Below are 17,736 nucleotides of genomic sequence, written 5' to 3'. Positions count from 1 at the left end.
AAAAAAAAAAAAAATGTAAGGCTCCCTAAATTCAACCGTTCTCAGCCCACACACCAGTTTTCCTCCAGTTAGTAGACTAAAACAAACATTCTCTAAACATTTGAAAGAGTCCCCTCCCCCAAGCATGTAAAGTTTCTTTGGAGGATGGGGTATGAGCCAAACCACACAGCGGGAGTCAGATGTGTCAAAATCATCCCAAACCTACCATTTGCCCATAAAGCATAACACAACGATAGTCTAAAAAGAAATTAAAAGAAAATTGCTTTTCATCTTAATTACCACAACTAACAAAGGAGAAACTAACTTGCTGTATTTTGACCTTCTTCTGGCTCCTTCAGCCAGTCTCCAATGAGGATAAAATGGGCTCTAACACATGAACAAGGAGCAAACCTCTAATACTCCAAAGGGTACTGAGAGAGCACCTGCTCTCCTGCCTCCTGGCACTACTGAGTCACACTGGTAACAGTCTTCACAAAATACCTACAGAAAAAGAGACAATACAATCCCTTCTAGAACACTACTAGTGCTTTGTCAGACCTTTTCACTTTCTCTCTTCTTTTTTAAAAAAATGTTTTTTAGAAAGACCAACCCCTTACATGTCTCAGGCCCTTGACTCAACGGTAGCTGGTACAGTCAAAGCATCACTATAGGACTTCCATGGTGGCACAGTGGTTAAGAATCCGCCTGCCAATGCAGGGGACACAGGTTCGAGCCCTGGTCTGGGAAGATCCCACATGCCGCAGAGCAACTAAGCCCATGAGCCACAACTACTGAGCCTGCTCTCTAGAGCCCACAAGCCACAACTACTGAGCCCATGTGCCACAACCACTGAAGCCCGCGCCTAGAGCCCACGCTCCGCAACAAGAGAAGCCACCGCAATGAGAAGCCCACACTGCAACGAAGAGTAGCCCCCGCTCGCCACAACTAGAGAAAGCCCGCGCTCAGCAAGGAAGACCCAACAGAGCCAAAAATAAATAAACTTAATTTATTTTAAAAAAAAGCATCACTATAAACAGTTGATATTATACTGGTAGCCCCCGATAAACTGTGCCTCCCTGCATTCACACTTTTCTGTTGTCCCCTCAAAACTAGGTGGTTCTGTGATATGCTCCAATCAACAGACTGCAGTAGAATGGATGTCATTCCAATCCCATAAGCATTAAGGTCCAGCAGCTTCTGCTTCTGTACTCTTGGGAGCCCTGAGCTGCCATGTGAAAAGTCCAGCTAGTGGAGAGGCCATATGGAGACAAGCAGAGGCCACCTAGTAAGAAAAAGGCCCTGAGATGACATGGAGAAGTACCAAGGAACCGAGTCAACAAAGAAAGTCAGTGGAAGAATGAGGGGTAAGAGCCACTTTATTAATCCACCATTCCCCAGCTATTCCCTAGGTTCCCAGAGCACCATGTGAAAGAGTAACAATGGGGACAATGACAAGTTGGGTTCTAGTGGCAGTGCTGTCCCTGATGAGCTGTGTGGGTTAGTCACTTCAGCTCTGTGAGTCTCGATGGCGGCAAACTAGAAGATCTCCATGCTTCTGGCAGTAATAAAATCTGATGCTCTAAGTAATTGGGCTCGTAACAAAGAACGAATAAGAAGACACCTCTGCAACCTGGCAAGCTTCACACCCATGTGGAGTAATCAACCAGCCCTCACCTTGAAATATCACTTCTCCAAACGCTGGACTCTGTAGAGCCTGGGTCACTTTAAAAATAGCAGAAACACCTTCTAAACTCAACTCAGTGGGACGTGATACTCACATTTCAGGCGAACCGTGTTGTATCCAGCTTTTGCTCAGTGGAATTGTTTGGATTTGGAGACAGGATGTGATGTACAGTATTAACGTAAAAATGTACTGTACTGGGCTTCCCTGGTGGTGCAGTGGTTGAGAGAGTCCGCCTGCCGATGCAGGGGACACGGGTTCGTGCCCTGGTCCGGGAAGATCCCACATGCTGCGGAGCAGCTGGGCCTGTGAGCCATGGCCGCTGAGCCTGCGCGTCCAGAGCCTGTGCTCCGCAACGGGAGAGGCCACAGCAGTGGGAGGCCCGCGTACCGAAAAAAAAAAAAAAAAGTACTGTATTGTCAAGGGATTCTACAGTAGTGATAAATCACATATTGGTGTGTCCACTTATATATACAGAAAATGCCTAAATCTGTCTTTGGAATCAATAAAATTCAGGTAAGATATATGCTCTTGACATTTACATACATATCTTGTGTGTGTGTGTGTGTGTGTGTGTGTGTGTGTGTGTATGTACACATATACACAGGTTTTTCAGGTAGAATGTGTAACTTCCAATCAGCCAGTGGCCCATCTGAAGCACTAAGCCTGCCTCCAAATTCATATTTTCTGAATTGATCAAGTCTCTTCCACATTGTTCAGTAAAACATGGGGGTTCAACCTGGCTGCCCTTGCTTGAGGAAGGAGACGTAATTTATTCTTTGGCTCTCATCTGAAAGTTCTCGTTGGCTCCAGGCCTTTGATGCAAATTAACCAGATTCTACAGTCTCCCTCTGATGCCTTTTTACTCCCTGAGGGTCTTTAGCTGTCAGACTGCACGCAATTAAATGTAAGGCTTCCCCCGCAAAAAAAAAAAAAAAAAAAAAAAAAAATGTAAGGCTCCCTAAATTCAACCGTTCTCAGCCCACACACCAGTTTTCCTCCAGTTAGCAGACTAAAACAAACATTCTCTAAACATTTGAAAGAGTCCCCTCCCCCAAGCATGTAAAGTTTCTTTGGAGGATGGGGTATGAGCCAAACCACACAGCGGGAGTCAGATGTGTCAAAATCATCCCAAACCTACCATTTGCCCATAAAGCATAACACAACGATAGTCTAAAAAGAAATTAAAAGAAAATTGCTTTTCATCTTAATTACCACAACTAACAAAGGAGAAACTAACTAAAGCAATGACTTAGAAAAGTGACTCAGTTTGGGCAATTACACAGATAAAAGCTACATTCAGCGAGCCGTTCACACAACTTTACTGTTCCCTGCCAACACCGATTATTTAGAGGGCTACAGTAAATATTTCACAATATGCTTCTAATAACTCGGGATATTTTTCTTAGAAGAGAACACATCCTCATGACACTTTCAGCGTTATAGATTTACTAAGGATATCAACGCTCTTACAAAAAGCAGGTTTGAGTAAAAATATATATTTTTTCTTTTAGAACAATACAAGACTGATTGAGATAAATGAAGAGGACAAGAGATATGTATATAAGCACTAGACAAAGACCAGGAAACAATGATTTTATTTACCTGAACCTAAATAAAATCCATACCAGAAATTAATTTTTATAAAAACAAAAAACACCTAACCAAATGTAGGACTCTTAGCATGTTTGCCAATTGTTAGTCCCTTTCCTATAGCTATCCAATGAATCAACTAATTAAAAAAAAAAAGCTCCACCTGACAACACCTGTTTCCTTTTCCCTTACATTCTCCAAGCACTTTACACCATCTGACATGTTATACATCTACTTGTTTCCTTATTATTTGCCTCCCTGGTAGAATGCAACCTTCATGAGGGAGAGTGCCTTTTTTTTTTCCTTTCACCACTGAATGCCCAACAACTAGAACAGTGCCTTACACATAGGAAGTAGTACTGAATGAGTGTTTGTTGAATGAATGAATGAATGCACTTAGAACAGTACCAGGCATACCTGATGTTACCATTGTCATTGACATCATCATCATTATCTTTATTATTAACTCACACGAATTGCAATCTCCCCTGGATTGTTTCTGAAATATTAGTAGCCAAAAACATTCTGGACTCAATTAGAAATGACAACTGGTCTTTAGATTCTCTTTGGGCACTAGTCATCTTTTATCTACAGTTACTAGAGGATTTTGTCACTTGTATGTTATATGTCAACAATGTTTACAATATAGTAAAGATCTGGCTTAAGCAAGATTGTAAAGCAGATTAAGTTTGGGATACTTCATCTCCTCTTTCTGTACTTTTCTCTCTTCTGAGCTTTCTGTCACTTAGATCAACTTATTTCTCCCATCGTGGAAAAACATTGTCTTATAAACAAATTCAGAGTTAGCTCTTAGTGATTAAAGTATCACCTCTGTCAGAAGGTTTGATTTTTAAGACAGGACACTAGGGACAGAATAATGCTTAACCTGATGCCCAGAATCCCTAATGTTGAAGGTGTTGACATATGGTGGGTGGGGGAGGCAGATGGGGATGGGTCTTTCCATCGCACTTCAAGTGACATTATGGGGGGGGACTTTGGCCCGTGGTAATCAGTGGCTTAGATCACCTCACCCTTCACTTACAGGCTCACTCCTTCTAAACAACAAAAGTATGAGAGGGCAGAGGACGACAACGTACCCCAGTGATACCAAAGTGCTTTCCAATGAATGCTTTCATTCTTTCATGTAAAACGCATGCAGTGAAAAGAGAATGGGATTGTGAGTTCGAAGTCCTGGCCCTGCCTCTAATTAAGAAACACTAATATTTCACTGCCAAGGGCCTCAGTCACACATGCGTGGAATGTGGTTGCTAAATGAATGAATCAATAAAATTTTAAAACAAAAAAGACAGATCAAAAGATTTGGTAATATTTGGGAGAATGGAGAGGATGGGATGAGAAGAAGCGGAGTCGGTTTGGTACATCTAAAATCTTAATATCAGCAAAAGTCATTTTGTGGCTCTATTGTGGCTTTTCAACAACAACATTCCATGAAAATGACTCTTCCAAATTGTCAAGGGCCCAATCTTTGCGCTAGACAAACTGAACTCCCAACAGATTTAATAGGTGTTTGCTTTGTCTCTGATTTTAATATCCTACAGAAATACATTTTGGTTAAGTCAGTAAATTGCAATGGGGAGAGACGTTTCAATTTCAAAAGCAAATTCAAACACTTCATTGACTGGGTAGTTACCCCTAAGTATGTGGTTTCAAAAGCCTGACTTCCATCTTCATTCAGCATCAAATTAAAGGATTTTAAAACTATAAGAACAGGGGCTTCCCTGGTGGCGCCGTGGTTGAGAGTCCGCCTGCTGATGCAGGGGACGCAGGTTCGTGCCCCGGTCCGGGAAGATCCCACATGCCACGGAGCGGCTGGGCCCGTGAGCCGTGGCCGCTGAGCCTGTGCGTCCGGAGCCTGTGCTCCGCAGTGGGAGGGGCCACAACAGTGAGAGGCCCGCGTAAAAACAATAAAAACAGATGAACCAAGCAGAATGGAAGGCAAGGAGAATATACATGAAATAGTGTTAGAAACACAGACGTTTTCATTACTCAATGATATTTTACTTAATATTTACTTAATAAGAGGTCAATGATATGTTGAATTACCGCTAAGAAACATTTATTTGTCTGATCAAGTGCTAAAAAGTGGTGCAATAGATTAGTCAACCAGGTGTTTTATTCTCATTTTTATAGTCATAATAATTTCTTAACACGCATCTGTATATACTATATGCACTTTAAACAAAACTCCTAGACCATCACTGAATAACACAAAAATTTCATTTCCAGAACTAAAAAAAAGTGGCTTAAAGTAAGCAATATAAAAATATTGAATGGTACTAGAAAAAGATTTTTTAAGGTTAGTTTTACATTTACCTCCTGTATTATTTTAACACTTTCATGGCAAATGGCTCAGTGAGGACAGGGTATAGCATCAGGGTGGATGGAAGGAATCTCAGAGCAGCTTAGTTTAATGCAACAAATATTTGAGTATCTACTTTGTCCCAGGCATTACAGGAGTGCAGGGGACACTTCTGTCCACTGGAAAGCTCTACCCAACTTCCCTGCCTAGCTTTATCTGTATATCACATAACTCCACATCCTGCTCCCCCATCCAGGACCCAGACACAGCAGAGTAGACCAGGAGTGGACAACTGGCCAAACAACCCACAGTCAGAGCTGGGCCAATCAGATTCTCTCTTCAGAACAAAAACTAAACCCTGAAGCTAAGAAGTCGGCAGAGCTGACCAGGCGCAATGCTGGTGAGTAGGTGGAGAAAGGCCATCTTGGAAGAGAAATAGGAACCTCGGACAGATACACAAAAGAGTAGAGACTGAGGCAACATGAGGGGAGCACTGGACAGACAAGAGAGGGGCAGAGATGGAGAGATGGAGGCAGAGACTACAGACAAAGACGGACAGCAACAGTGACAGATGGAGAGAGATGACAGACAGAGACTGATAAAGACAGATGGCAGCAACAGAGACAATCAGCGGCAGGGCAAGCAGCAATGGGCAGAGACAAACAGGAAGACACAGAGATGAGGAAAGGAGAGAGGAGGGGAGGGGACGGAGAGGCACGGAGCCTGGGGGGGCCGAGCAACAGAGCATGAGGCAGAGCTGAAGAGGACACTGCAGAGCAAGAGACCCACAGCAAGACCCAGAGAGTGAGTGAGGAGAGAGCTCAAGACCCTCGGAGATGGCACAGGAGAGACTGAGACCCAGAGGGAGATACAGAGAGAGAAGAAAACCAGAACATTCAAAGAGAAGGCACTGCTAGAGACAAGTGAGAGGCGGGCATTGTGAAGCTGGGGGAGAGAATGACAAAGTTAATTCCTGTATCAGGACCCACGAAACAGAGGCCACTCCAGTGGCCCACATCACAGATCTCAACCTAAGTCAGCCTGCACTTATGGGAAACAACTCACTGTCAAGGAAACCTAACACTGGTCACAATCCTCCAACACAGCTTGAGCTGGCTCACCTTACCCTAGAAAGCAGGACCAGCTAGCCTGCGAAGGAAATCCCCAACCTCCCAGGCAAACGTGCCCCGGGTCTGAGATGCCTCTCCTAATGCTCTATAAAACCCGCTCCTGGGCTTCCCTGGTGGCGCGGTGGTTGAGAGTCCGCCTGCCGATGCAGAGGACGCGGGTTCGTGCCCCGGTCCGGGAAGATCCCACATGCCGCGGAGCCTGCGCGTCCGGAGCCTGTCACGGTGAGAGTCCACAACAGTGAGAGGCCCGCGTACCGCAAAAAAAAAAAACCCGCTCCGGCCTCAGATCCCTCGGGAAGAGTGTTCCACGGCTGGTAAGGCCCTGCACTCCCCCAGTCCATGGATTGTTTTCCCTTAAATAAAGGACATCAAAGTCGTTACTAAATTGCTTTAGTTTTATCATTTGACAAGAATAACGGAGAAAGGTGGCACAGTGAGTGAAGCTGGGCAGGAGCACTATCCCTGGATGGTCTAGCCAGGTGGGAAAAGCATCGGGGGAATTTTACCTGACAGAACGAGAATGACTAGAATTTAGGACCTCCTTCGTCTTTTTTTTTTTTTGCGGTACGCAGGCCTCTCACTGCTGTGGCCTCTCCCGTTGCAGAGCACAGGCTCCGGACGCACAGGCTCAGCGGCCATGGCTCACGGGCCCAGCCGCTCTCCGGCATGTGGAATCTTCCCCGACCGGGGCACGAACCCGTGTCCCCTGCATCGGCAGGCGGACTCTCAAACACTGCGCCACCAGGGAAGCCCTCTCCTTCATCTTTTAACACTACCAATGATTGTTTCAAAATGGCAGATTGAGCATATGCATTTACTTCCTCATTCTTGAATGATAGCTGAGATATTCAAGAGATACACACACAGCAACAAGAGTCACCAGCAGGCATGAGCTCAGTTTCTGGAAGATGAAAAGTAGATGGAGGATGATGTGCAGCAGAAGAAGCCAATTTTAAAATTCCAAGTGGAGCTGGACAAGGAGGGGGCTTAATGAGACTCAGGACCTTGAAATGCTAGTAGCTACTACCTGAGGCAGGAATGGGATCTGAGCAAAAACTGGGAAACCAGTTGAAAGTCTATAGAGAAAAAGTCCACTCACCCTCGAACACACGCCCTCCTCCATCCATACACCCTGGCAGCCACGTAGTTACCTCTCAAGTAAAGAGACGCATGGGGTTGACTCGGAAGCAGTGGTCCTGCAACTGTGACATCCATCACAATTGCCTGGAGGACTGAGTAAAACCCAGGTAACTGGGCCCCATCCCCCAAGTTTCTGATTCACTAGATATAAGGTACGGCCCAAGAATTTGCATTCCTAACAAGTTCCTAGAGATTCTACCACTAGAAATTAACCAAAGGCAATTTACTTAATCTCTTTATTAAACCTGAGTTTCTGCAGTGGGAACAGTGAGAGTGCCCACAGCATAGAGTCATAGTGAGATTAGAGGAGATGACACATGTAAAACCTTTGGCTCACGGCCAGGCGCACATGTGAGAAAGGCTGTTTAATCTGTGCGAGGTCGTGGTTTTAACCAATAATTATAATTGGTGCTTACAGCTAGTATAACTCTCTGGGGGAGAAAAAGCCCCGATTTATACCATTTGCCAGTTTCTGAGGTGTGAATACTCCCACATGACAGAGTTCAAGCTATCAAGATGAAGTCCCTGAACCAGGAATAGGGAAAAGATGGGCATAACCAGATCTTGAGAGGTAGGACCAGCTGGCTGCACCTGCCCCAGCACACCATGAGGAAAACTTCAGGGACGGCAGGACCCCCAGGGTTAGTAACAGTTACAAATTTTGAGGTTTACCCAAACCCAAAGAGAGCAATCTGCAGATGTAACCTTTAATCAAGGTAAAACAGATAGGCTACAATGATGACCCTGCAGAGAGGAAACGAGGAGAGTAAATACTACAAACTCCCACCCCTCCTTCCCCAACTCATGGTGCTGTGAAGCCATCCAGGAAGCAAGGGAGCCTATTGACATAAGCCGTGCGGCTCAGCCTCCCAGGATGCAGAACAGGTTACAGAAGAGAAGAGAATGGCCCAAGGGAGGCAGAGAGAAGATAAGCAGTGCACTGGCCCTTGTAGACACTCAAAGAACAACCTTAAAGATTGCAGCATGGAACTCTATAATCAATTCGGTCCCAATAATGCTGAGAGGAAACAAAAGTAAAGAAAATATAAGCTTAGAAACCCATGTAGATGAAATAAATCTAGTTTTATCCCTCAACTCCATTTTCTTTGCCATAGTTATAAAGCTCTATTCTAAAATATGCTTTCCAAATTCACTCTTAATAGAAACCTAAGTTAAGCAGGAGACAAATATTGGTAAAATTTGCCAAAATAGCATCATCTTTCAAATGCTGACTCCAGCCCTCTGAGAATGCTGGTGGCGGGTGCCTACATCATTGCTTTAAGGGAAGAAGGAAGTAACAAGAGGCCATCCCTCTTCCTTATAGAAGCACCTGATGTCATCATAGACCCTTTAAGAAGCTATGAGAAATGAGAGCCTTGAGGCACTCTCGGTTAATTGTTAACATTAATAATTACAGGATTGACTCCGTTAATTTCAGAACATCAGTTTTATGCAACATAGGACTAATCAAAAGAGTTGTCATTTTAATTGACAGAATGAACAACCTTAGGATGAGTGAGCAAACCGATTCTGATAATTGGCATAATTCTCTAATATCCAATCAGAAGAGCTAAGTAGTTTTGTCCTTAACAGCCACACATGACTGTTAGAGCCGAGACCAGGAGAACTGAGGGAGACACGGAAGTTGGCCAAACTGCAATCTGTTCAGCAAGACTGCACTTGCACAGAGAACAGCCGGGGCATCAAACAAATTCCAGCATCTAAGAAAGGCTGGAAAGGCACAGCAATGGGTAAGCAACCCAAAACCTCGTGCCAAAGAAGACAGGGCAATGGGACATCCCAGAGGAGTGAGAGGTTGTTAAGAAAACTTCCCCCACAGCAAAACAAAGCTTCACACATCCTGCAATCTTCCCCTTTAAGTCAACATAAGGGATCTGGTTATCCCACATCCAATCTCACAAAAAAATAAATAGATATAAAATCTCAGAATAATTTCGGGTGAGATGTTTACAACGGAAAAAAAATGTGTGGTGAGTATTGAATTGGCATAGCATCTCTTAAATTTTTGGCAAGTTTGCAATGCACGTTGATCTTCATCACGCACTCCTCAATGAGCCCCAGCTTCACAAACATCTCAGTCACTTTTGCAAGTCCCAGTCTCTAGCACAGTATGTGGCACAAAGGAGGTCTGCCGTGTCTATGAAACCAAACCGTAAGCTAGTCTTGGCTTTTCATTTTAATTTGTCTTTGATTTTTTGATTCCTCCATGAAATCGGCACCCCTCCTTCAGTCATTTTGTTTTATTTCTTTCACTAAAATAAACATGTCATTCACCTCCTAGTCCCTTCTCACTTCCTGCTCACAATTCTTACATAATATGTCCGCAAGGCTTCTCAATTTAAGAAAATGAGTCTCCCAAACACAAACACACACACACACACACACACACTTGCATGTGTCCTTTGCACACAGTTCTAACTGTGAGAGTCTGTCATATCATTTACCAGTACGGTGAGGGAATTCACACTGTAGTAATATTTAAATACACAGTAGATAGCGAAGCCTCCCAAAGGACAAGGGCAAGTTCTGTCTTCATTTCATTTTGATCATGTGCTCGCTACTAACATCACCCTAAGTGACTCTGTTTTACTGGCTACTAGACTGTTTGGGCAATGCCATTATTAAGGAGAAAATAGCAAGTATTGGCAAGGGTATGTTGTGGAATGATGAAAACTCTCCTACACTTTCAGTGAGAGTACACACCCAATATATGCCCAAATGACATATTTGTAGCAAGAATATTTGTAGCATCAATAATAGCAAAAATCTGGTAACAACTCACACGTTGTTGGAGGAGGTCAGCGAGAGGACGTGACCGCTAGTTGACCCTTGAACCGGACCCAGGCAATCAGAGACTCCTCACCCCCTCCCCTGTCCTTGGAATGTACACTCTGCCCACCACTCCCACAGTAGGAGCGGTTCCAAGGAGAGAGGAAGGTGTTGTTGAGACCATGTAGACTGAATACGTGACTTAACCCAGTTAAGGCCTCTATTTAAACTTTCAGTTTTGGCAGGTGGGTGCAGAGATCTACTCGTCTTGCAGTGCCCACGACATGCCTGGTAAGTAAGTTCCCTTGGTTATTAAACCTGCCACCTACCAATCTGGAGTGGTCTGCCTCTTTCTTCCGTCTCTCCTTGCCATCCCTGTAAGGGGGCCAGTTTACAAAGCAACACGTGACCATCAACAGCAGAATGGATAAATACAATGTGTGGTATGGTCATACCATAAAGTACTATACAATGAAAATGAGCCGATGACAGTACATGCAACGACAGGGATGAATCTCCAACTGACAAAGGATCCATGCTGTATGGTCCCACACATATAGAGCTCAAAAACAGACAAAAATAAACTGTAGTGTCCAGGAATGCAAAGCAAGGTGGTAAAAATATGGGAGAAAATTATGAGGAAATTGTGATCACCATAACAGAGTAACAGAACTGGGAACAGGAAGAGTCCCGGGGATTCTGGAGAGCTGGCAAGATGTCACTTACGTGGCGACAGCACAGTATTTACTTTATACAAATGTGTTAAGCTGCACAAAATTATTTTGTGTGCTTTTTTATTATGGTATTAAACAATAAAAAAGGTTTCATAAAAACAAGGGAGAGGAATGGAGACAAGATAACTTATTAAACTACCGAAAAGATGGTTTTCAGGTGGAAAGAGGAGTGGGCTAGGTTTTGTTCCACAGGGCAGACTTGGAATAAGCAGTTTCTGTAAGAGAGCAGATTTTGGTGAGATCAGACAATGACGCTAAAAAGAAAGAAGGAGGAAGGGAAGCAGGGAAGGGAGGGGAAGAAACCGGTTCACAATTACAGTTGCTTAAGGAAGAAAAGTGAATGGGAGGGATGCTCTGCAGAAGATTCAAACCCTGGAAAAGGAATTGCAAAGTGTGTCCCTTCAGACCTCAGATTCCGTGATTCTATTTCTCTTTCTCACCAGTTACAGGTGTAACCACTTAAAGAGAAAAAAACAACTACAACCATGGTCCAAACACCCTGAATGTATAAAGCAGATACTCACTTTACATAAAGGGCTTCTTTGAATAAATAACTAAAGTATGTTTTAAATGTTCATTTACAAGCCATTAATTATCTAACAAAAAATAAAGAGGAAGGGACGAATTGAGGAGCTTCAAGGGAATGCTGAAGAAATCACTGCCAAAGGGAGCCCAATCATAAATGAAGAGCTGGTGTTGGAAAGAACGAAGCCAAAGATTCCATTTACCGCAGTGTTCCTCAAATGCATCTATTCTTTTATGACAGATTATTAAAATATACGGATTTTATAAAAATCACGGAGTTTAGAAACCTTGTTGCCTTACGTTAAATCACAAGGCTTCATCCTCTCGATCCCCCAGCAAATGTCAGTCAATAGATTAAACTTGTGACTCTTTCAGAGAAAGACAGCTGAGCCAGGGTCGAAGGTCATCTTAGAACATATTACAAGAAACAAACAAGTTCTGTTGAACTGGTAGTAATCCAGATTATCACCCATTGCCCATTCAGAGTAACAATGGATTTTAACCAGTGTTCTGTTTTATAAAAATTCCCACAGCTCAGCCCCTCTCTGAGACACAACATTACCCGTGGCTCTCACCCTGTTTGCTAACTACTTAACGTCAACAACCTGAACCAACTTAACTGTTACAAAAACACAGCTGATTTAGCAATCTGTAAATTACACATGTACATAAGTCTGTGCCAAAATGTGTTGTGCTTCACTCCTGCTAACACGCATGGGTTCTTAACTGGCACCTACCATTGTTTGATATAGGTTTCCGAACACTAAAACATATGTTCCGCCTAGAATGGGACCATTTAGGGTAATATTTTTGTAGTTTCCTGGCACTGAGGCCTGCCAGCCTTCCTAAGACAGATCTATTTGCTTCAGTGAGCATTCTGACAGTAAGTGCCTACAGATTTAAGCAACCATCAAAAAATATTCTGGAATAACACTTTCCAACCATGAATATAAAGAGAAACAGGCTGGCTTTGCCTATGTGGCCAGGAAGTCCACAGAAGGATCTGAAATGATCATAAGCAAAATCAAACCCCATCTAGGATGCTAATTGTTCCTGCTGATTACTTACAACTATGCAAAGAAAAAAAAAAAGATAATTATCAAATCGCACCTTCAAATGGTTTCAGAATATATCAAAGAAAGTTAAACTAGATTTTAGTCCCACCAAGACCAGTAATCTTTTAAACTTTTTTCAAAATACAATGTCAGGTTTAAATAAGAGTTGCAGCCAGGAAACATTGTGGAATAGGGGCAGGATCCTTGGACCAAGATTCAATAGAATGTAACTTACTAAGGGTAAGGAGGATTTCTTGTTTTCCACTATATCCCCAGTGTCCAATAAATATGCTCAATAAATCTTTGTTGAATGAACAAACCAGTAACAACTGCTGACTACTCCCTGAGCTGCCTCTAACTGCCTTTTCTAACTCTGCCTCTTACTAACCAGCTGTAGGTAAATTACGTAACCTGAGGCTTCTTAGTTCCTGAAATCCAAAATGGAGACACTGCATCTCCTTTGCTAGCTTATGAGTATCAAAGGGATGTTCCATGAAAAGTAACTTAATACTTTACAACAGGTGCACAGATAAGTGCCGTTATCCTCCCTATGGCTCCAGCTAAACCATTGACAAAGGTGAAAATACTGTCCTTCCTTGAAACAGAATTAGCTTCTCCTTTGCCCTATTATTCTGTTTGGATGTGGTGGCATGGCTGTTAGCCAAAATGGCTGCTGTTCCTGTTGTTATAACATTTTATTTAATCTCCACTGGGAAACTGTGCTCCTCTAGAGAAAATAATGGTAACACAAGGAAGGTCATTTCATGGGTGTACCATAAGGAAAATGATGCTGCGGTCAAGGAGCTTAGGGTCTCATCAGTTCTGCCCTTAAGTATTTGAGAAAGTGTACTTGCTTTCATTTCTTCATTTATACAATGATAGAGAAGGAAAGGCAGATGACAGAGCACCTAAGATCTGTCTCAGCTGACAGTCTGATGATTTCCCAGACACCAGATATTCAAATGCCCCAGAAAAAATCCAGTTCTATTATCCATTAGCATGTAATGAGAGATTTTTTTTAAGGATGATAAAAACAGTTCCACAGGCTAAGTCATAATGGCTGGAGAAACAATGATGCTACAAGAAGGATGAATGATCCCCTCTAAAGAACTGCCTCAGGCACTGTCTGCCTGCCACTTTCAATAAGTCACTTAATATTATTGGGACTCAGTTTTTTGATCTGTAAAAGAGGAACAATAATACTGCATAGGGCCACTAGGAGAAAATACCCAATAAAATGATCAGAAAGTATTGCTATTTTGCTCTATTTACAATAGCCAGGACATGGAAGCAACCTAAGTGTCCATTGACAGATGAATGGATAAAGAAGATGTGGCACATATATACAATGGAATATTACTCAGCCATAAAAAGAAAGGAAATTGAGTTACTTGTAGTGAGGTGGATGGACCTAGAGTGTGTCATACAGAGTGAAGTAAGTCAGAAAGAAAAAAACAAATACCGTATGCTAACACATATATATGGAATCTAAAAAAAAAAAAAAAAGGTTCTGAAGAACCTAGGGGTGGGACAGGAATAAAGATGAAGGCGTAGAGAATGGATTTGAGGACATGAGAAGGGGGAAGGGTAAGCTGGGATGAAGTGAAAGAGTGGCGTGGACTTATATATACTACCAAATGTAAAATTGATAGCTAGTGGGAAGCAGCCACATAGCACAGGGAGATCAGCTCTGCGCTTTGTGACCACCTAGAGGGGTGGGATAGGGAGGGTGGGAGGGAGACGCAAGAGGGAGGAGATATGGGGATATATGTATACATATAGCTGATTCACTTTGTTATAAAGCAGAAACTAACACACCACTGTAAGGCAATTATACTCCAATAAAGATAATAAATAAATAAAGTATTGCTATTTTAAGGTAAAATGCTATTTAAATACTTTAATGCCCCCCCCCAAAAAGGGGCTGGTGGATTTTAGGAGACAATCAATATTTTTAAATAGATTTTTTTCCATCACAGCAAAATAACATAATGCTTATAGATACTGTGATATTTCCAGGAGTCCAAATTGTTTTTTCTCTTTGGGTTCAGGAAATCCAATGAAAGGGGTCACTAAAAACTTAAATCCCACATTTCAAGATCACAGTCTTTCTGAAACAATAGATCATTTTAAATGTTCATCCACCTCTCCTCCCAAGATGTTTTGGTTTTGTTGTTGATGTTGTTTGGTTGGTTGGTTAATCAGAGTCCAGCTGTTGGAACTGGTGCTGAAATTAAAAGGCCAGTGCTAACAACGCTGCCAGGCACTTATTCTACTAACAGTCTATGCCTGCTTACAGTGGGGGGAAGGGGGGTGTCCAAGAAGATCAACTAAGCTAGAAGGTATTCTGCCTTCTCAGCTCCAGGATTTTTTTGTAATTTTGTCAGCTCCAGAATTCATGGTTTTTATTATTTTATTGTGGTATTAGCTCCAGGATTCTTAAATTCCTCCCGCAAGCCTAAGGAACCTTGTGATTGCTACGTTTAACATTCTCTTGCCACTCTCTCCACTCAAAAACAGAATAAGGTAAATGTTAGATGCAGTTTCACCTCTAACTTAAAGAACACTGCCTCTTCACTAAAACATGGAATTGTCATTGATATTTCTGAGAAAGTTTATGTCACTGGCAATGGGATCCCCAAATAGCAAGACTCTCTTCATCTCCTTCAACAGGCCAACAAAGCAATCACAGCAAATTAACTCTTAGATGGTGATTTTACTTAAGCCACGAACAGCTCCAGCTTTTTCATGGCAGAAGGGTTCATTGTGGCTGTTCATGTAGTAATTATCATCCCCTTCCCTCCCCAGGTAATGGCTGTGACCTTGTTCTAAAAGCCACCTTAGTTTGAGTGAGGAAGTCCTTGAAAGGAAAGGTGATTGACCCAAAATTCTTCAAGTCACACGATAAATGATCATTTTTTAAGTACTTGAATAATACATGACGATTTGCTATCCTAGTTGCTAAGTTTTTTATTATAAGATAAACTTAGATCACTTTTTAAATTAAAGAGTATTTCCTAGTAGCATAAGTCACTTTCATGCCCTTCCCCTGAATCCCTAACTAAATCCCAATAGAAGCACATAGTTTTAACACAAGCTCCTTAAGGCTCCGTAATGGTGATATTTACGCATTTTTAAAGCCCATTTCCTGAGTTGGCTCTTCACCTCCTCCTAACAGAATGTCATCTGTCTCTGGAACGAGAGTGGTCCAGGAGCCTGTAAAGAGCATCTCTAGGCTTGTCCTCTTTCATTTTAGCCCTTTGATGAACGGGTGTGCATTGCACCTTCCAACTGCTGGGTTCCTGTTTGCTCTGTAAGTGCTTTCGCCAGGAAGCTTTGCTGTGGGTACTAAAGGCTTTTGAAATGTTTCCATTCCATCTCTGCTCCTAGGACTCTCGCCTCCCACCGCTTCATGCCGTCTTAATGCCGCTGGGAAAGAGAGGATCTGGGAGCACTGCCTTATTGAATAATAGATACATTTACAGGTTTGGTGAGTTTGGGAATGTATAGGGGAGCAAGAATTATAGACATAAAACACTGCTGTGGTTTGGAAGAGAGGATCGACGACAGGTTTGTACCTGTGACCACTTGGCCAGCTCTGCACTTGTGCCCCTCCACTTTCCACCTGAGTCCAGGAAACTCTGCCCCTCAGGAGACTTCACTTAACCTCGGAGGGTTGGGTGGCTGAGGAGGTGGAATCGGGCAGCCTGCAGCCCGTCCCTAGGTTCCCACGTCCCTACATTCGTACTTTTCAGCTGCCTGGATGGAAGGTGGAAGCAGCCGCATCCTCCCGTCCCTCGGGGGCCGGGACTCGGAGTTGCGGGCTCTCTCCCGGTAGAGGCGGCGCCGTGGGGAACGGCCAGAGAACCCAGAGAGCCTAAGTGGAGGGGCGGGCAGTACCGATGGGGGAACGCGCTGCCGTTCCTAATGAGACCAGCTTCCCATCACTTTTCCCAGTACTTTGCTCATCAACTGTCACACTCCCTGCAGATGAGACCGAGAAGATGCGAGAAAGGCCCAAAAAGCGACCCCAGGAGAGCTCTCCTCTTGGGATGGGGGCCCATCAGACCCGCCCTGCCCTGCCCACCTCTCCTAGCCCCCGGGAGGCAGCCCCCAGCGCCCGCGCCGCAGCTCCCATCAGAGCCTCGGGGTTCTGCTGCATCTGCTGGCGCCGAGCGGCGGGAGGCGTCTGCAATAAAGGCACAGATAAAAAGCAGGGGTAACAAATCCGAATGCATCTCTTACCATTGGACCGCCGGACAATATTCTCCAGAAACGTGTTTTGCGGGGCCACCAGTCCCTTCCTGCCACCGGCCATGGTCATCCTCCCGGCAGCTCGGGGTCTGGGGGCGTCCCGGCGCAGCTTCTCAGGACAGCAGCAAGCTGGGCGCGGGGCCCGCGAGCGATTCCGGCTCGAAGCGCCCCATGCGCCCCACGGGGACCCGGCCGGGCAGGGGCGGCGGCTCCCACCGGCTGCCGCCCTAGCGCCCTCTTCGCGCCTCCCTCCCCGCGGCCCGCCTCGCACTGCACTCGCGCGGGGCTCGCCTCGCTGCAGCCGCCTCCGGGTGGGCGGAGGGAGCCGCCGCGACCGGGCCCGCAGCGCCCCCTACCGGGCGCGTGCCCCCCGACGGCCTGCTGGAGACCTAGCGGGGCGCTCCCGCAGCGGCTGGGAAGCCGAACGCGGCGGAGGGCCAAGGCTGGGCGGGCAGCGCCACCCTCTGGACACGGACGGGAAATGTGTTCAGAACGCGTCTTGGGCTGGATGGAGAGGAGGATAGAGGAACAGCTG

At 44.4% G+C, this 17,736-nt stretch overlaps 1 protein-coding gene across 2 annotated transcripts in view; it reads right to left on the bottom strand.

Annotated features, from left to right (window-relative positions):
• Window positions 1-17,460, bottom strand: part of KCNH1 (potassium voltage-gated channel subfamily H member 1) — a 409,116-nt gene extending 391,656 nt beyond the window's left edge. For both annotated transcript variants that reach the window (XM_024751064.1, XM_024751065.1), the window contains exon 1: window positions 17,193-17,460. In XM_024751064.1, the coding sequence (XP_024606832.1) occupies window positions 17,193-17,271 (79 nt within the window). In that variant the 5' untranslated portion in view covers window positions 17,272-17,460. The remainder of the gene's footprint in view (window positions 1-17,192) is intronic.
• Window positions 17,461-17,736: the final 276 nt, after the last annotated feature.

The sequence above is a fragment of the Neophocaena asiaeorientalis genome, unplaced genomic scaffold, assembly GCF_003031525.2.
Source record: "Neophocaena asiaeorientalis asiaeorientalis breed wild unplaced genomic scaffold, Neophocaena_asiaeorientalis_V1.1 scaffold67, whole genome shotgun sequence".
Classification (NCBI taxonomy): domain Eukaryota; kingdom Metazoa; phylum Chordata; class Mammalia; order Artiodactyla; family Phocoenidae; genus Neophocaena; species Neophocaena asiaeorientalis.
This window is presented reverse-complemented; position numbering and strand designations above follow the sequence as displayed.